Genomic DNA, 20,846 nt, shown 5'->3' with positions numbered 1-20,846 from the left:
GAATGGTGGGGAAGGAAGATGCTCTTGGCCCTACGGTAGACCTTCTAACCATTATCAGCAGAGGTTAGAAAATCGTCGGATTTCCTTTCTTTTCTACCAGAGTTGATAATTTGAAGTAAGAAAGAGGGAGAAACGAAGTAGCAGTAACTGCCACTCACATAGTAATAAACAACAACCTGTGCCTTTCCTCATCTAAAAGGAATTTCTGAGAATGATAGTGGTGAATGGTTGTTTTAGGAGAAATGAACACGAATATGGGCATTTATGATTGAAATATCATTTTAGCCGAAGGAAGAAAAGTGTGGGCACAATTTTTTTTTTAATCTTATGGGGGGAAAAATGAGAAAAATTTCCGTCGAGTTAACTCTTCCCCCCCATCCCCCACCCCCCACCCCCACCCCTTGCCTTTTTAAAGCAAAGCAGGGGAAGTTCCAGTCATCCGGGATTAAGTGGCAGATTGTGGGCGCCGATGAAAGGCGGGCTTGAGAAAGGGGGGAGCCCGCGGCTCGCACACAAAGGCGCGGAGTTCCCAGGCCTCCCGCGGCCCTGCCCGGGGACACCGCAGCCCTCAGGGCGCAGTGACGCGCCAGGAAGCGCCCGCGGCTCTCCGCCTGCCCGGCCCCTCTGCTGGTGGCTGGGAGAAGTTAGTCACCCTTAGCCCGAACCTAGCGTGCGTCCGAGAGCGCGAGTGATGAGTCCGGGGGATGGGGAGGGAGGAAGCCGGTACCCGGAGCGCGGGGCGAGGGGGCGCACGGGAAGTTGCAAGCCCTTGGCTGGTGGATGCTATTGAAAGGTCTGCGAGTCCTGAGCGCACCGGCGTGCAAAGGGGAAAAACTTGCGGCAGGAACTTACTACCGAAGGAAAGAAAAGCAGGAGAGAAGGAGGCAGGGAGAGACTTGAAACGTCTCAGTAACTCTAAAAACACACCAAAACACCCCTTCAGGAGATGAGGTAAGCCGAGGTTAGCCAACTCCGATTGGTTGTGAAATATCAGACAAACCCCGAGCCGCTGTGGCTTTAAATGAGGCCAAGGAAATCTGTTTTCCTTACTCAAATACTTTTCTCCCCCTCGCCCTTGCTCCCTCCCTCCTCCCTCCTTCCACCTCGCCGGGTCCCTTCCTCCTCCGCGGTCGCCCTTTCCTCGATCACCCCCCGGGCCCGCCCTCCCCCATCTGATTAGGCGCGGACCAGGAAGGGTGGGAGTGGTGGGCGAAGCTCTCCCTTTAAGAGGCAGCTTGCAGTGACGAATTGTTGAAATTGCCATTGCAGGATGGCATGCCGCTATAAATTCATTGTTCCACCTCCTCGCATCTTCACAGCGCTCGCGCTGCTCTCCGCGCTCGCAGCGGCGGACTGGGGATAACGGCGAGCAGGAAGACACTGCATCCGAAGGGACACGGACGCGCTGCTTCGCTGGCTCGCCGCAGGCCGCCCCCTTGCATTTTTGTTTTAATTTTTATGGCTTTTTTTTTTCTCTTTCTTGCCTTCCTCCCGGTTCCAGTAGAGTCAAGGAAACCCACAAAATAAGAAAGGAAGCGGGCTCTGGAGCTTGGAACCCCCGCTGCCGGCGGGTCCGGAGCAGCAAGGGGGCTGGAGGCAGCACGCACCAGTTGCCCGCCTGGTGCGCGGCACCTTCCTTACTTTTCTTGGTGACCCAATCCTGGCTGTATTGGGGGGTTGGATTTGGGTTTTTCCGCTTTTCTCGTACTTGCTGAATCTCCACAACCCGGCTTTTTTCTTTTTTCTTTTTTTTTTTTCTTTTTTTTTTTTCCTTTTTTTCCCCCTTCTTTCCGGAGCACGAATCCAAACATTTTCCAAACCAACAAAGAAAAGTTCGCACGCTGGCATCGCGGCCGGGAGAGGCTGGCGCTGCTGCCGGGTCCCCCTCCTTCCGACACTTGACTCAACCTTGCAAGCAAGTGTATGTGTGTCCCCACCTCCCGCCCCGGTAACTTCCAGAGCGAATAACAAATACCCATAAAGTCCCCGTCGCGCAGCCCCTCCCCGCGGGCAGCGCACTATGCTGCTCGGGTGGGCGTCCCTGCTGCTGTGCGCGCTCCGCCTGCCCGCGGTCGCCGCCGGTCCCGCCGCGGCACCTGCCCAGGATAAAGCCGGGCAGCCTCGGGCTGCAGCGGCAGCCGCCCAGCCCCGCGGGCGGCGGGGGGAGGAGGCGCCGGGGCCGGCCGAGCCTCCGGGCCACCCGCACCCCCTGGCGCCGCAGCGCGGGAGCCGGGGGCTCGTGCAGAACGTCGACCAGCTGTACTCGGGCGGCGGCAAGGTGGGCTACCTCGTCTACGCGGGCGGCCGGAGGTTCCTGCTGGACCTGGAGCGGGATGGTTCGGTGGGCGCTTCTGGCTTTGTGCCCGCAGGAGGCGGGCCGAACGCTACCCGGCGCCACCGGGGCCACTGCTTCTACCGCGGCACGGTGGACGGCAGCCCCCGCTCCCTGGCTGTCTTTGACCTCTGCGGTGGTCTCGACGGCTTCTTCGCGGTCAAGCACGCGCGCTACACCCTGAAGCCGCTGCTGCGCGGGCCCTGGGCGGAAGCGGAGGCGGAGGCCGGGCGCGTGTACGGGGACGGGTCCGCGCGGATACTGCACGTCTACATTCGCGAGGGCTTCAGCTTTGAGGCCCTGCCGCCGCGCACCAGCTGCGAGACCCCCGGGTCCCCACCAGGGCCCCGTGAGCGCCCCCCGGTGCACAGCAGCCCGGACCGACGCTGGGCGCTAGCCCCGCAGCTCCCGGACCTGTCAGCTCCCACTTCCGACGGGAGTCAGGGACCACAGACGTGGTGGAGGCGGCGGCGCCGCTCCATCTCCAGGGCCCGCCAGGTGGAGCTGCTCCTGGTGGCTGATGCGTCCATGGCGCGGATGTATGGCCGGGGCCTGCAGCATTACCTCCTGACCCTGGCCTCCATCGCCAACAAGCTGTACAGCCACGCCAGCATCGAGAACCACATCCGCCTGGTCGTGGTGAAGGTAGTGGTGCTGGGCGACAAAGACAAGAGCCTGGAGGTGAGCAAGAACGCGGCCACCACGCTCAAGAACTTTTGCAAGTGGCAGCACCAGCACAACCAGCTGGGGGATGACCACGAGGAACATTACGACGCAGCCATCCTGTTTACTCGGGAGGTAGGTCCAGCCTGGGTGAGTGGTTCAAACACCGGTGAAAGGAGGTAGGTCAAAGGGACAACCTGTTTCTCCCACAAAGTGCCTGCCACTACGGGTTTGCATACCTGCTTCTTGCAGGAAACGCAGCCAGCCTCCAACTCCGCTCCTGTATTCAGGGTACAGCTGGCAGCAGTTCAGGCCTTAAATGGCCAAGACCCGCTTGGACAATGTCAGTCAATCAGGCAGCATGTCTCCAGTCTGAGATACAGTGTTGGTGTCATAGATGCATAAATGTGATAAAATGGAGCTAGAATGCTTGGGGAAATGTGCATCATTAAATGGGAAAAGGAGCAACGCAAGTTTGCCTTTGGCATCAGGGATCATCTATTTTCCAATGAACCCAAAGATATAACTGTCTAACCTAATGGAAAGGGCTGATGGTTCGTTCACTGTAGTCACTTTTATTCATCATCTTTCTCTGTAAATGTCCGTACCTTCTTACTTGAACCCCTTTCAAGACATAAGTCAAGGGAAGACTTTCCAAAAGAAGGACTCGTTTTCCAGTCTGGCTGCTTAAGGGAGTTCTTACACATCCACCTTGGTGGAATCTTGGTTCCTTGGATGGAAGGGATTTGGGAGGGCCAGGAGGCTATAGAAACCCAATCTTGCGAGGTTCTTTAACAACTCCTTTGCCTAGTCCTCTAGTGCACAGCAAGAACTGCTCAGTCCTCCACAGCTGCCAGTCAAGGGTCACATCCATCTTGCATGTTTGGGTTTTGGATGAATGTTCCCAAAGCCCCAGTGCGGAAAGATCTGGGCAAGGAGTCAAGACATGAAGGCATGTTTTCCCAGGATTTCCCTCTTTTAAGGGAAAAGGTTACAGGAAGGGAAAGAAACTGATCTTTATAAGACTAAAGGTTCTGAGAGGAACACAATATCTATGGAGACCACCACAAAAGTATGATATTCAGATACAAAGTCTGAGCTGGTTTTGAGCTTGTTTTGCTTGGAGCTCTGAGCCTCAGTTTCACAGCTCTACTCTAAGGGCAGTTTTGAGTCATTCTCTCAGATGCCTGGTAAGAATGGACTTTGAAAGTTCACTCTTTACGTGTTTGTGATCCATCCAGGATAGATGAAGGATTAGAAGCTTTGAAATATTATGCAAAATCATGGTACAAAAGGGAACGACCAGAACTAGGACAGGAAATCCAATGATGGCTTGCAGGAGGTTTCCGAATCACACAGCTGCACCACCTAATTCTCCTATTTTTATTAAGGCACCTCTGGTATGAAAGAAAAGTGTTGATAAATTTGGAGTAAAGAAACACTTGTGGTTCATGGGGTGGACATAAATGTAAACCACATGTAAATAAAGATGCCAGAGGGCAGCAGTTTAGGGAGAACCAGGCAACGCACAGTGCTTTGTAAGATGGAAAATCTTTCTCTTCATGAAGTGATCTCCTGGAAACCATGCTTTAATTTTTCTGCACAACATTAATCTTTAAAACGAAAGAACATTCACTTTTGTAGCCTTCCATATGAAGTGAAGTTCTCCAGTAAAACTATCCCTTTCTTATTTGGTTTCCAGGTTTCTTTCATTTTTTTTTTTTGGTAAGCAACTTTCCATGTCTGGATTTCTTGCTTTGCTACATCACTAGAGGCTGCCAAGAATGAGGCTTCAGAGAGTTTATGGAAGGAAGTTCTCTAAAGACAGAAGAAAAAATACTTTGGTAGGCATACTACTCCAAAGTGTTCACTTTGAACATTTTCATGGTTCACTTTCATTTTTGAATATAGATGCACATTCCATAATTTTTTTAAATAAATAAACATTAATAGAAGACCCCACTACTCCCCAGTTCCTGCCCAGTAATTTTCCTAATTGCTTCTTAGAAAAAAGGGAAAACGAGTCAGTGATTCGAAATGATCTGTCTGTTGCTTTTTCTGGATTTGTTTTTTGTTCGAGTAGTTAACAATTCCTATTTCCCAATCTTTGAAATACATCAGAACCTTTTAAACAGATAAAGCAAGGGGGGAAATAAATTAACATCTATCTTAATTTTAATAAGTATTATAAGAACATTCATTTTCCAAACTAGTCTACACATGGAAAATATTTTACATGGGCCCTCCCTGGCCACCTCGTCAACCAGAAGCATACTTTTAGTAAAGTAAATCCAGTTTGTGGTTGGCCCACTGGTGTATACATCTAACTTGATGAGAACCAAATATTTGAAAAGCATGTTATTGTGAATATATGCACATAATTTTAAAAAGAGCAATAAATTAGGGGGCTGAGAAAAATATCACAAGACTCTCATGCAGCATTCATTTGAGAGTTCTTTAAAATGTAATGTTAATCTTCGCCTAATACTTCAGAATGTGGAAAGCAAGAGGGCTAGAGCAGAAATGATCTGAGATCTTCAGTTTCATGGAAATCAGATATCTAGGAGCTAAAAAAAAAAACTTTCATGGCTATTTTTTTCAATGAGAAATACCCAGAGTTGGCACCAGGATCCTACTTTTACAACTCTGTTTTGAATGTAAGAGGTACGTTGCTTAGCAACCAGACGCCAAGCCATGAAATCCATGTTTTGATGGGCTCTGAGCACTGTTCAAATTCTGTATCCAGATGTCTTCTCCTAAATTGCTTGTTTTTCAGGCCTGAAGCAAATGTGTGAGGATATGTTTTCCACCCCTGTTGACTAGCCGAGGCCACCTTGAACATTGTGTCTAGGAGTCAGCAGAATAGTGCTAGTAATTCATTTATCAAATTGACAGGCTTCACTGTCAGGAGTGTACCCCAGCACTCGGCTCTGTCCTAATTAGAGAAACTTAGCACCAGTCACTTTTTTGCAAGAGGAGCCGTTTTCATTCTGGAGTGGCACTTACTCTGGAATTCACACCACTTCTGCCATCAAACAGTAGAAATCCCATCTCCTCAGGACTTACGTTTGCTTTCCAGAATCCTTTTCAGGTTCCTGGCTTCCTCTTTTCTTTTAAGATAGTTTCTTTAAAGGCAAACTCCTAAACCCATTTTGGAAAGGATGCAGTCTTCTTTAGAGACAAAACACCTATCTGCTTAAGAACAAAGTGGGAAGTGGTTTTTCTTCACCCCTGCATGACATTAATGAAAGCTTTACTTTTTCATGCATTGGAAGCATTGGATTGAAATGAACCAGCTAGGAGGCTGTACAATAGAAAAGATTCATTCATTTTCATTAATCATCAATGTGCCAGTTAACAGGAAATTGTCAGCTAACATCTCGCTCCTGTATTCTGCCTTATTTTTTTAATTTTTATTTTATATTGGAGTATAGGTGATTAACAATGTTGTGTTAGTTTCAGGTGTACAGCAAAGTGATTCCGTTATACATATACATGTATCTATTCTTTTTCAGATTCTTCTCCCATTTAAGTTATTACAGAGTGTTTAACAGAGTTCCCTGTGCTATAGAGTAGGTCCTTGTTGGTTATCTCTTTTAAATATAGCAATGTGTACGTGTCAATCTCAGACTCCCAATCTGCATTCTGCCTTATAATACTGTGGTAGGGACTCCACCCAGAATTACCAGCTGGCTCCTTGCAAGGTTATGACAGTAGGGGGCCCTAGAGGAAGACTAGAAGCTTGGAAGAGGGAGAAGATAGTGATTTTTCTTATTTGCTTGTAGACTGGATTGACTAATTCAATCACATATTTGAGTTCAAATCCCATTTAAACTCAAAAGCAAACCCTTACCAGGAAATCATAGCCGGTAGGTCAATTCTAACCAATAAAAGCCTAAATAACTCTGAAATGGGAAGACAGAAGCAGATCCAGCAGCTCAAGTTGACATTTTAAAAATAAATTGTGAACTGAAAATTGCTGACAGTAGGTCTTAAAAGTTTGTATCAAGAGAGAAAAAGAAATTGTAACTATGTGTGGTGATGGATGTTAACTAGACTTCGGGGAGTCTGTGGAAGGCGCATCAGAAGGAAAACAGCAGTAACCAGAGGTGTGGTTTTTTTTTAATTAATTTATTTATTTTATTGGCTGTGTTGGGTCTTTTTTTTGCTGTGCGCGGGCTTTCTTCTTAGTTGCGGTGAGTGGGGCTACACTTCGTTGTGGTGTGCGGGCTCCTCATTGCCGTGGCTTCTCGTTGCAGAGCACGGGCTCTAGGTGCATGGGCTTCAGTAGTTGCAGCACATGGGCTCAATAGTTGTGGCTCACGGGCTCTAAAGCGCAGGCTCAGTAGTTGTGGCACATGGGCTTAGTTGCTCCGTGGCATGTGGGATCTTCCTGGAGCAGAGATCAAACCCGTGTCCCCTGCACTGGCAGGCGGATTCTCAACCACGGCGCCACCTAGGAAGCCCCCAGAGGTGTGTTCTTAAATGAACTTTCTGGCCTAAGTAGTTGGGCTGGAGCCTAGGGGGAGCCTTTACAGACTATTTCAGTAATCTTCAAGGAGAGACTCAACATGGGCTAAACTAAAGCAGTGGCATTAGAAATAGAGAGGCAGGGATCAAGTCAATAAATGTTAAAAAGAAGTGGATGTGAGTACCTTAATCCTTTCCAGCAGGAGAAATACTTGGGCTGAGGTTTGGGGCCAAAATGTTGTTGAGATATGCAGGCAATAGTGGACAAAACGCATCATGCTTCACTGTGAAAGGTTTTAAATGCCAGGCTGAGGTTGGCATACCTTTTAAGTTTTGGAGGAATGGAGGAATCATAAGATCTGGGCTGTAAAAGGTAACTGATTGCAGCATATAGGTAGGGATATCACAGGAGACAAAAGGACCATTTAGAAGCCTTAGGTGATAGGTGATAGTCCAGGCAGGAAGGAACATTGGAAGGAACGAGAAAGAGAGGACAGCTACATGAGACATTTGGTAGATGGAGTCAGTGACTTACAGTGACCCATCAGATGCAGCAGATGAGGGACAGGCAAGTTAATGATGTCACCAGGTTTCTTATCCATCACTTCCAGCTTCTCTTCCGGAATATCTTTCTCAGTGCATTTCGTATTTTACTGTGCCTCTAGATTATTGTTTCACCAGACATACCATAGAGATAAAGACCATGCAGTATTTTTTGTTGAAACAAAGGAATTTGCATGCCCAAGTACAGATTATGAATGTAAAAGATAAGAGTAATGTCAAGGGAAACACAGGTGATGATTTATCAACACCGTGGTGAAGTAAGTTCAGGAACTGGAGTGTTTAGATGTAGGTTTGAATTTCAGCTTCACCAGTCTCAAGCTTCTGATTTTGGACACTAATTTCCCCTGAGCTTTAATTTCTCCTTCTATAAATTGAAGATTTTCCCTTAATCCCAACTTGTGTGTAGCTGGAACAAACCATAGAGACCACCTGGTTCAAACTCCTTATGCTGTTGATGAAGGAACGTTGTTTCGAAGCATGTAAATATTTCATGCAATGATTCTTATCAGTAGAGTTGAATTTAAAGAGTCACTCTTTATGATCAGCTTCCATTCCCTTTCTCCAAAATGACTCTTCTGAGCATCTGTTCCCCTCAATCCCCAACTTGTTCCATCTTTCTTTTCTCTTCTTGTCTCATATTTACCAGGGAAAGTTCCCTATCTTGGAACTCTGGGCCCAGGCTACCTTTCCAGGTTCCCCTGTTCATCCTCCACCAGGCCTATCCTGCACTCCAGCCACAGCAAATATGTTGTCATTTCCAAAACAGACCCTGCCTTTTCCCAGTGCTGATGTATTCACAGTCTTTCTTTTTTTGAATACCCTTCCTCTAACACTGTCAAACTGCTTTACATCCCTCAAGATCCAGTCAGCTCCTTTGAGACACCATTATTGATTCCTCCAAGGAGAGCTTGGCGATTCCTCTTCTGAACTCCCTCAGCAATCGGTTCAATATGTTCCCTTCTTGACATGTGTCATTTTGCTCACTAGATCCTGATGTTTCTTAAGAGTCAAGATCAGATCTTATTTTATATATTCAGCACACTGTCAGCACTTTGCACAGTGGCTGGCAGATTGTGGGCACACAATAATTGTTTTAGGAATAAGTGTACCTGGATCCCTTGGCCCGTGATCCAGCAGTGCTCTCTGTGTTTGGTGTTACCTAGTTGTATCCAGAAGCATGGACAGAATTGCATAACATGGGTCATTGTCATGGGTGGCCTAACAGACCATATTAATGTAGTCTATGCTGAGGTCCAAATCAAGACCTCTGTTATTGGGGGCTGCTGTTTAGGTAGCCAGAAAGGCGCCTAAGAATCAGATCCACAGGACAAATGTCAACTATGGTGAATAAGTGTACGCCTGTATAATAATGATGGCTGAAATGTGTACCATACCGATTCTCCCGTCACTAATCCCTCTTCACTAGGAATTAGGAAGACAGATAGGTAGACGTCTGAGGCTAGTTAAACCCTCTTCTCTGCCCTTCTCTTGAGCTCTAGGCTTGCCCTTACCAGGTGGTAATGTAACAGGGAAGAGCTAAATTGGACTCCATGTTGGATCTGTTTCTTTGACTTTAACCTCTGCTTTTCGTTGCTTTAATCCTACACAATGGCCTGTCTCAGGGAATCCTACCCACCTGTGAACCTAACACATCCCTTCCCCAAGGCTAGTCGTTCCAGGAGATGTTTTGCAAGACTGATAACCCTTTTTATTTTACTACCCCACCTCTCCCTCTCTGATTCTATAAAAGAAACTAACATCCAGACCTTGATAAGGTGGTTTTTAGGAGACACTAGGCTGCCATCTTCTCGGCCGGCCTCGCCTCAATACCTCGTCTCTGGTTCATTGGCCCGTCGTGCGGCGAGCAGAGCAAGCTTGGACTTGGTAACAGTAATACATGGAGAAATAGAAGATGCTGTTATTTAACTCCAGATGCCCCCATACCAGGCACTCTGCCTTCATTTTGGCTACTGTTGCTGCAGTTGTGATGATACCTGCTCTTAGCAGCCTTCCTGTTTCCTTCCTTCCCTCAGCACATGCATGCTGCTTAAGAGACCAGTCTCCCATCAGGGCTAGACGTCCTACATCTCCTGTTATGTCTTCCACTTTGCACACTCACGTCTGCTTAGTTCATTTTCCCCACCCAGTGCTGACCACTGGGATTTTCCAAGTTGTATTAGCTTCTGGGCACCTGCTTCTCGAGGTAGCATATTTTCCTCCCTGCCCCCTACTCCAAACACAAGAACAGATCTGGGGTACTGTGAGTCTTTCTAAACTCCACGATAAATCACAGATACTGCCATATTCATAACCTGCTAAATGGCCACCCCTGTCACCACGTCAGTGACCTCCCTGCCAAGTCTTCATTGGTCTTGCTGACCACCCTGGCCCTATTTTAGATACAATGTCCCAGTCCTGGCTCCTGGTCAGGACCACACCACAAACCCACCAATGAAAACTCTGCATGCTCTTGCAGCCCTTACACTTTATTAAATCTTCCATTGCATTGTTGTCTACAGGATGTCAATAAGATACTGATCCTGCATGAAAAGAACCATCTTTAACATAACAGAGATATAACTTACCTTCGGATTTACACTGACTTAGCGGAAAAATTCTTGTCAGCACTTTTAATTTGTTTGCCTCTTATGTGGCTACTGTATGTAATTTACATTTCTGCTTCCAGATTTGGAAGATGGATGGTTGGATGGATGGATAGATTACATAGCTAGCTAGCTAGCTAGATAGATAGATAGATGCTATTACCCCAATAGTATCCATCCTCTTGCTCTGAATTATAAAAAAATTTCTATAAACTTCAAATAAGGTTTGCGCCTGTAAGTATTGTTATAAATCACCATCAGAAAATAGACATGAGTGTGATATGCTGTATTCTTAATAATTTGATGCACAGGTTGAGCTTTAATGCATTGGAGTGAACATTGGCTCACAAAGAAATACAGGCATTCATTGTAAATCTTGAGGAAGAAACCATAACTGGGCTGCCACGGTTTGAAACTGCATGAGTGAAATGGAAAGGTTGCCAGTTTACATAATTACAGTTACAGAAATATAGACTGTGGCTATGCAGTCAAGGGGTTTAATCAGTGTGATTAAAAAAATAACTGCTTCTGTTCATAATTTTGTCACATGTACATATTTCCATGGCAAAGGGCCAAATGTATTTAATGCAATTCAAGGATGACAAGGAAGGTTGATGGGCCCTAATGAGCAATTGATTAGCAGTGAACAGAGAGAGATTAAAAATCCACATTAAACTCTATTCAGAACAAGAGGGCCATTTCCATTAGCTGTGACTCTTCATCCGAGCTTATTAATGAAGTAAGGAATAAGAAGGGGAAACAATTCTTAGGTTTTGTTATTTGAAGATAATAAGCCCCAAATTGTGACGATAAACATAAATCTCGGTTTTGAAAAATAGGCGTGTGCAGAAATAACCCACAGTGTCCAGCAATTCACTTAAACCATGACCCGGGTCTTTGGTCTTAAAGCTACTAAAATGATTGGAGGGAAAAATGGATTAAAACGTGTATTGTACTATATATAATTATCTCAAAGACTGATTGTTATGCAAAAGTGTGTTCCAATTTCAATTTTAAAAACTACTAATTTGTTCTCAACAGCTATAATTTGAGATCCCATGGGATGACATATGAGGCTACCCAGGAGACTTTAGGAGGCTATTGTTGGTTTGGTGACTGGATTCACCAAGGCTTCTTGGCTGAGATTTCCACTGTCTGGAGCTATAATAACATGGCGGCCACAGTGCAATTTGTCACAGATGGGATCTCATAATATACAAAGAGAATAAGGAGGACCTGAATATGTACTAGGGAGATCGTAGGGTATATCTTTTAAGCATTCTTCACCTCAGCTGGACTTTCATGCAGCAAAATAGAGAAGAGTTAGAAAAGTATGTTGACATTGAGTAGGTTGCCTTGGTTATGTAGTATTAACATCTGGTGCTGGCTTCCTGGAGTCTATTGAGGTCTTGCTAGCATACAGCATATTAAAGATGTGTGAGGTCTACATTGTATCTGACTATAGGCAGAATTCATCTCAATTAAGCAAATGTTTGTTGAGTTCCTAGCATGAGTCAGACATTGTGGTAATTGGAGATACAAAGATAATAACTGCAAAAGAAAGAACACTTATTACAACTAGTAAATAGTCATCTTTCCAGTAATAAATATTTTTTAAAAAATTCTTCTGCAGTTATTCACTTATGGCTTTTGTTTTGGATAGAAATTATATGCACTGTCAATTTTCATTGAAAACAGGAGTCAAATACAAGAAAATCTGATGTCCATTAATACTCAAATAGCATTTAATGGAGAGTTTATCATTACAAATCTATCATGTCAAAAATTTTGACTTATATTTTCTCTTTATGCTTCATAATTTAAAATTGTCTTGTTGATGTCCCTCATCCAATTTGATCATTTTAACCATCAGTGAGGTGTAATCACGTTCCGCTTTGAGAATCTCTTAAAATCTGCAACTTCTCACCAGAAAAATGCATACACTCATTTATAAAAATGCAATATATTACATATATTTTCGGAGGATTGATCAGGTTGAGAAACACTACAATAAATGCTATAAGAAAGATTGCATACATTTCTGAAGACACAACCTATGAAATTACAACTCAATTTGAGAGTTAAGAGATGCTCTTTTGAGAAATTACCCTTATAGATTAAAATTTAGTTTCCTATACAAATTACTGAGAAATTTATCTTCTGCCATAAATAGCTGGTTGCAGTTTGCCCCTGTGGTGGAAAATAAATTATTAGGCTCGGCTTCTGATAAATATAGCATGAATTTAGGTCAGAATATTAAGGCTTCCCTAAGCATGACCGTATGCAAAAGTGACCTGTGACATGTGTGTCTGCATATATGCGGTATAGCTTTGTCAAGACTTCAGCTGCCATCGTAATGGACAAGCCAAAATCCTATGACATCTTTTAAAACATAATTGAGTCCCATCATCCTTCTGTGCTTCTGGGGCCCAGAGAAGCTTAGAAGAGTCAATGCCATTAGTTTGTCTTTGGAACGTTTCCCGAGCTGAGCAGGTGATACCCTAAACATACCCCAGTGTTGACATTTGGAATGAGCAAGTGGCTCTACAAGGTGGCTCCTTCTGGATGTAAATTGATTTTAATGATTTCTTTCTTTCCCCCCGGGCAGGATTTATGTGGGCATCATTCATGCGACACCCTGGGAATGGCAGACGTTGGGACCATATGTTCTCCCGAGCGCAGCTGTGCTGTGATTGAAGATGACGGTCTCCATGCAGCCTTCACCGTGGCTCACGAAATTGGTATGCAGCGTCTTTTCTCTTCCCTGGCCAAATCAAACACGTGTAACAGCTGCGACAGGAACCAAAATACTTGGCAATTAATTCCAGATTTCTCCTGGTTCAGATGTACCATTGGGGATACATTTGTTTATATTTGCACTTTTAAGGTTAACTAATAAGAGGGAAGGAAAGCAAGGTCAGGCACACACAGTAGATATTTCCTTTCTGTCAGTGCTGTTTAAAAGTTTAAGAGAAATTTGCTACTGCTACTGTCCTTTGAAGCATCCGTAAAGGACTCTTAGACAAAATTTGTCACAGTTGACAATGGAATGCAGAGATGTTTGTCTTAGAAGTTACTCTCTTGACTCATCCAAGGCTAATCAGTTTACACAGAAAATCGTCAGGTTTTATCCCACTGTGAGTGATAACAGTCAGCTCCTGGCAAAGGTAATCAATAGCTTATGGATGACATTCCTGTTGTGTTTTTAATAGCAAAGCAAGTGAAACAAAACCTAACAGTCACCAGGGTTGATTTTAAAATGTCACTTACCTGGTGACATTAAGAAACTCATCTAAGTCCTAAAACTAGAAATTTAGAACTGAGTTAAATATATGAAAAATATTCCAGCAATTAGGAATATGTGTTTCTTAATCACTGACCTAAGCTACTAGGTATATGACAAGTTAATTTAGTGCTTAGGATTAGGTGTTAGAATTAGATTCATCCGGGCCCAGGTCCTGCTAAAGTAATTTCTACCTGTGTCACGTTGGTCTGATTATTTAAATTCTCTAAGCTTCAGTTTTCATATCTGAAATATAGGCATAATAATGCCTATTTCATTGAATTATTTCAGTACCAAGTTGGATGTTACAGATACCAGCTGTTATTTATAACCATATGCACTTTTGTTTTGCTTTTTAATTAACTAGTTCGTTTACTTTTTAATGTATCACCTTTTAGCATTATCTTTTCGGAGGCAAAGTATGGCTTGATAATTATTGTACGTCTTTGCTATATTTTCTTAAGCAAAAACCATAATTTTAAAATAGAAATTAAAACTTTTTTTCCAGAACTTTAGTAGGCAAAGAACATTTCACAATGTGTTGATTTTTGGCTGCTATGTTTTCTTTGGGGACTTAAAATAACTTCACATCAAAAGTTTAATTGCATGTCAGTATATTGAAGCAGTAAAATAGAAATCAGTACTGAAATTCCAGTTCATATGTATTAATCATAATCTTAATTTTCTTACCCGACACCCTTCTTACCATCTAAGCAAGAAAACACAACATAACATCTTAACGTAAATAACTGTCCAATAGAATCACTGTTAATGACCCCATTTAACACTTTATTAATTGAGCATCTTTAGCTTCAAGATGGAATCCCAGTTCTGTCTCCACATTCTCTGTTTTATCTCAGGCAAGAGATTCATACAGTGAATCTCTATTGCTTCCTGGGTAAGTGGACTAATAGTGAATGAGGCGTGGCTCTCTGGTGGCTGCACTAGAAGACCTGGTATGCCTGAAAGTGTTTTTAAAACACAAATGCCGTTTGAGTTTTGGGGCTGGGATTATGTCTTCACCTGTGTCTCACTCATGCCTATTAAACTAACTGATAAAAAATACAGCCTGACATTGATTTTTATTACCTATCTCTGTATGTGCACAAATAAGTGGGAGAAACACAAGAGCCACCCAAGGCAATATTCTGATTTTGCAGCAAAGCTACGAAGAATTAGGTCAAATACCCGAGAGCGTTGTAATTATGCAGAGATGATTTTAAAAGTACACCAGTAATTAATCACCATTATTCAGAGTGTGAGAATTTCCGTAAGGAAAGCTCTAAGCCTTGGGTAGGTAGAGGCATCTCTCACCGAGCAGGGGAATGATGAGGAATGAGCAGCAGAGTGGAATTGTGGCCTTACCCGCCCATGAGGTCATAAGCCCTAAATCCTGACCTTCTAAAGAACAGAGTACAGATTCCATGAAAGAAGGGCTATTTCTTCCTTCAGTCCTCTAGTGATCCATTTTTACACACTGACAGCCTCTGGGAGGTTTCTTTGTAAGGGAACCACTGTGGCAGTAAATGCAGTTCTTTGAGGCTGCGTTGACCTCCAAGGCAACTGGACTGGAATGAAGAACCTTCCAGCATCATCTTTCCCAGCCCTCCTGAGTTCCTAAACCAAGAGATTATGCAGGCAGGCAGCAGTCAGAGAGGTTGGAAGCCGGATGCTGATGAGAACATTTTATTAAAACTATATATGTACAGTAAGAACTTTTCTTAATAATACAAGAATAGTAGACAGTTTTATAAGAGAACAGTGCAAGAGAAATATGGGTTTCTATGCAAAACAATCAAACCTAAATCTCTGATGTCTGACTACGCTCTGTGTTCCGTTTAATTTCTTGTTTGGATCATTTCTATTTACTTCTTTAGAATTCTCTGTAATTCATTCTCCAATCAAACAGAGCCTACGTAATTTCCCTTTTTGCGTTACATATGGCCTAAGCTGAGAAAGTTGAGGTCTGGGGTTAGGGGGATATGGGTTTCATTTCCCTTTCATAAAGGTACCTGGCTTTCATTCACATTGTTTTCTAATTGCTTTATTATTCTTTAATTTCACTTTTCGCCTAAATATTGCAAACATGTGTTATAAAGTATGAGCCTTAAAAACTGTAGAGAAGATAACCTTACAAAATATTTCCTAATCATCTGTATACGATTACAGAGCTTTGCCTCTGCAGCCGGTGTGATCCTGGGTAATGCAGCTCGCTGTTCTGTTTCCAGCACTTTATTTTTAGGTTGTTGCTTGAAGCCATCAGCCCAAATTAACTATGCTCTGGATTCTAATTCTACTTTGTTCTTCTTATGTCATTTCCTCCCTTCCTTTTTATTAGACATTTACTACTTTCCAGATTTGGAGGTTATATATCCAGGCTACATATGGTGATAAAATGACGTTATGAAACCTCAGTTTTGCCAGAATATTTTGAATTCACTTGAGTCCATTCCAAAATGAGCAGTTTGCTTCATGCATTCGGTGTAAATATGTTCCTGTGCTCAAAACATAAGCTGTGGAGAAAATTTCCAGGCAGTTCCCATGATTTTTCTACTTTCTTTTTTTCTATAAGCAGTGAAAAGATATGTTTGATTCATACTTTTATTAACCAATTTAAATTCCATTTCACATGGAATGTCCCAGCCACTGCTTCCTCTGTCTGTACATAGTGTTTTAAAGTACAAAGTTGTCATAGTTGCGGTGAGTGGGGGCTACTCTTTGTTGTGGTGCGCGGGCTCCTCATTGCCGTGGCTTCTCTTGTTGCAGAGCACAGGCTCTAGGTGCGTGGGCTTCAGTAGTTGCAGCACATGGGCTCAATAGTTGTGGCTCACAGGCTCCAAAGTGCAGGATCAATTGTTGTGGCACATGGGCTTAGTTGCTCTGCGGCATGTGGGATCTTCCTGAAGCAGGGATCGAACCCATGTCCCCTGCATTGGCAGGCGGATTCTTAACCACTGCACCACCTAGGAAGCCCCTTTTACTTGTTCTTTTACTCCCTGCATCTAAAAATGTCCCTACATTGAGAATTATCCTGTAAGATTGAGGCAAGCCTGATGTCCTTATCTTGTACCTTTTCTATCCATGGTGTTAAAGTCATAATAGAGTGACTTAAATGAACAGCTCTGAAAAGTGACTGTTCCTGTGCCCCATGTGAATGGGGACACTTCTCTTTTCCCGCTAGTTCTTTCCAAAAAAGAGCTAGATTCTGGAGGTGCATAGTCAACTGATGTCAATACAGGCTTCTGGAAAATAGAGTTGGGTGCGTCTAGACTCTGCCTAGGCAGTAACAAATTGCCTGCCATCTTGCTTTGTTAGGGGCATGTCAACGTTGAGTAACTTGTTAGGACGCTTAAGAAAGTTGTTTTAAACTATCAGGAACTCAGTCCCCATCCCTGGGCCTTGGGTGGAGGTAAGAATGTGGTTATAGCCGTTTTACAATCCAAATGTGAACTGTAGCAAGTTTCAAGTGAATGTAAGTTTACATTTGGAGTTTATATTTTTAACTTGTCAAACTTTTATTATCGGCTTGTAATAATAAAGATTTCACCTGCTGCACACATGGTTCTCCAACATAATAATTTCACTCATGTTGCGCCAGCTTCTAATGTGCTAGGGGGAGCAGCCTGATTTTATTTAGACTAATGGAATCCATAATTTACAAACATGCCGAAGCTTTGCCTTGGAGTAGTTAATTATAAAATGTACTAAGTGAATCTCTCCACCACGAAAGCCTCCAAAATGCTTCCTAAGCTAAAATCAGGCAACCCAGAGTTGGGGCCAGATATTCAGCTGGAGGCTTAGGAAGTGGTCGAGACACAACAGCGTGGCTGCCTGTGTTTTGCTGTGGTTGGAGTGAGTCCTCTGGTTATGCTGATCTGCGTGTGACTCTGCTGCCACCAGTGATTAGATTAAAAGAGGCCATGTTTTGAAAAGCTGCAGAGGCCCTGGAAACACCATAGACCAAAGCCAAGTGCACAGAATCAGATGTCAGGACTGGCTGTGAGATGTGAGGTAAAAGGAAGCTAGGATTAAACTTGGTATTTACCCTCAAACCCATGGCTTTAATCAACATGAACTGAGCATTTTTTTTCTATCCAGTTTGGAGCAGTGCCACACTGTCTTTCTTGGTCCCCAGATGAAAGGTGGGAATAGGTCTTTGCTCCATGTCCAGAGGCACCACTGAAAGATTTAGTGTTAAGTATCAGTTGGTTTGTTGTTAAATCAAATCCCAATTCGTATTTCTCTAGGGGAGGCTTCTAGATTGCCACGTGTGTGCACAGCCAGCAAGTTGAAGGTGGCATAAAATAAATATGTCACACACTTAATGTGTGATTTTCTTTTCCTCTTATGATTAGAAAATTTCCCCTTCTCTCCCAAATCAGGAGTGCCTAGTAATGTCAAAATTTATTAAAAACTACCGAAGACTAGAGTACCCATAAGTAAAGTTATAACCAACCCAGGATATCAGTAAGAACAATAAAGTTAGCTAACAACCTTGGGCATTTATATTTGTCAAGCACGTATTCTAAGCACTTTGCATCTTTTATATCCTTTAAGCCTCACAAAATCCCATGAGGTAACTACCGTTAATGAATCACCCAAGAGAGGAGGATGCTGACACACAGAGAAGTCTCTAAACCCGTCTAAGGTCAACAACTAGTATACTGCTTGGGGAAAATTTGAACCCAGTTCATCTGGCTCCAGAGCTCAGGATTTGGACACTATCCTGTAATGGCTTGCTAGTGTTGCTTTTGAAGGAGATAATCTTGAATTTGATTCAAAAGGATGTTGACACAGCTATTTAATAAGGTGAAAAAATATGCATTTGCTTCTTTCTAAGTTACATCACTGATGTAACATTTAGCATTTATGTTTAACCTTTTGAAATGGAAGTTTATCACTGCTACATAAGGATTTGCGTTTGAATAGACACACATAAGATCCAATTATTGGAGCACCTGGTTTCCTTCACTAAGGATTCTAGATTCTGATCCCATGTGAGCTTTTGACTCTGAACCCTTGGCAAGACCTTCTTGCAATAATCCCAGCTGGAAAATTAGGTAAAAATAAAAACATGACCTCATTAAGAAACAGATGCGTCTGAACAGTGCTTTCTAAAGTAAACACATGACAGAGCTTCTTGTGACATTTTTTTAGGATGCAGTGCTGTGTCCCCTTGTCCATTGGTCAGTTTGGGGTCAGGAGACAAGAGCTTAAAATTGTGTTTAATTTACAGACCAAAGTTTAGAAAAACAACCCAGTTTCCTTTCTGAGGTTAATGTTATAAATCAGCTCTAGTCGTACAGTAATACCTGAGTTGAATAAGAAGCTGAACCAACATTTTCCTTTAAAGTCATGTCTTCACCCGGGTGTCCGTTATCTCAGATTTTTGAACACCAGCTGCGCTTGTGATTTTAAGGAGGCAAGATGCTTTTTAAATCCACATGGTGAATATCAAAGAGGCAATTTATTTAATGAAATGCCACCGATTTACCAATTTTAAAAGATGATTATTGTCCTGGAAAAATTATCAGGTGACTGTTTGCTATTTCTGAACTAACACTATCACTCAGACTCTTACCCTACAGACGTTAATGTAATTTACCAGGAAACTCATTTTCTTAGCATAATTCAAATGAACTCCTTCCTGAGGTTACTTTGTGTGATGGGCACTCATTAGCAGGACTGTCATATTTATGACATGATTTCATACCTATTAAGATCAGTATTTTCTCCAGAAGCCCTTATAATTTACACCTTGATTTTCACTAATGATTTCAAACAGCAAGATACAGTTCTGGAGGCTGCATCACTTGGGGAAAATATTGGATTGGACCCCTGCATTACTCTGTAAATTTCACTCTGACTTCTGTAATACTTTTTTAAAAATTGAGTGTATGAATACAAACGCCATTAACAAACCCACTACATAACTGTGTTTGGTCCTTAACTCTGTCAGGATTTTAGGTAAGGAGTGGCTTGCAGTGACGGCAGTCAAGAATTAAAGATTCACTAAGAAAGATAGTGTTGTAAACAAGATTGCTTAATTTAGTTAAGGCCAACAAACGGCTCTTCAATCTTTTGCACCTCTACTGATTACAGATAGTTACAAATACAAATTCTCACGCTTCCTTGAAGCAAAACTTTGGGACCTCTGCTTTAAACCCAGATCTTGAATTGTGGTCCTTAATCCATCTCAGCCCTGTCCTCTCGATAGAATTTTTCACATCCTATTTTACCAAGGGAGCTTGGGTGAACTTCCTCGAATCTCTTCCTTTACCCTTTAAAATTCACTCTTTTCCTATACTTGGACTGGAGAAAGAGCTCTCTCTGTCTTTCCAAGGAAAGAATTGCCTTTCTCTGTGGCTTTCTGGATCCCATCTCCCTGACTTCTTCAAGACCTCACCCCTCAACCAACCTTGGTCTGCATTGCTCTAAAAAATCATCATAAAATACATTTTTATGAAAAAATGTGTTGTTTTAGGAGATGTCAATATTTCCTCCAATACTGTTTTATTCTCTGGGGCACACGTGTTTAAATCTCAGCGGCACTAATCCTGCCCAAGGCTGCTTGTGGGAGAAGTGCTTAATCTCCAATCTACACCTGTCATTTTCAGCATCTCTGTGGATGATATAGGAATAGACTCTCACTGGAAAAGTCACTCCTAGGCAATCAATGACATCATGATAAATCCTGATTAAGCTCTTCACAACATTGACTTAAAATATATTGTCGTCAGCTGTGACATTACATTTGAAATTTCCTAGATTCCAGAATTTCTCTGTTAATAAGCTTTGAGTATCATAGTGTGTGCTCTCTAATGTGAGTGTCCCTTGAAAATAACTCATGCTTTTCTAGGTATCTTGTCATTTCTGGGCTTAAAGATATCAGCAGACTGACAGATGTCCTAGCTTAATGATTGGGGGAATC

The 20,846-nt window shown here is 43.0% G+C and overlaps 1 protein-coding gene across 2 annotated transcripts in view; it reads left to right on the top strand.

Moving 5' to 3' along the window:
* The first annotated feature begins 2,020 nt into the window (after positions 1 to 2,020).
* The window catches only part of ADAMTS5 (ADAM metallopeptidase with thrombospondin type 1 motif 5), a 40,752-nt gene continuing 21,926 nt past the window's right edge, over positions 2,021 to 20,846 (top strand). For both annotated transcript variants that reach the window (XM_057696107.1, XM_057696106.1), the window contains exons 1-2: positions 2,021 to 3,130; positions 13,241 to 13,373. In XM_057696107.1, the coding sequence (XP_057552090.1) occupies positions 2,021 to 3,130; positions 13,241 to 13,373 (1,243 nt within the window). The remainder of the gene's footprint in view (positions 3,131 to 13,240; positions 13,374 to 20,846) is intronic.

Source organism: Hippopotamus amphibius, chromosome 10, assembly GCF_030028045.1.
Source record: "Hippopotamus amphibius kiboko isolate mHipAmp2 chromosome 10, mHipAmp2.hap2, whole genome shotgun sequence".
NCBI classification, from domain to species: Eukaryota; Metazoa; Chordata; class Mammalia; order Artiodactyla; family Hippopotamidae; genus Hippopotamus; species Hippopotamus amphibius.
The sequence above is the reverse complement of the archived record's forward strand: the minus strand, read 5'-3'. Positions and strand labels throughout refer to the sequence as shown.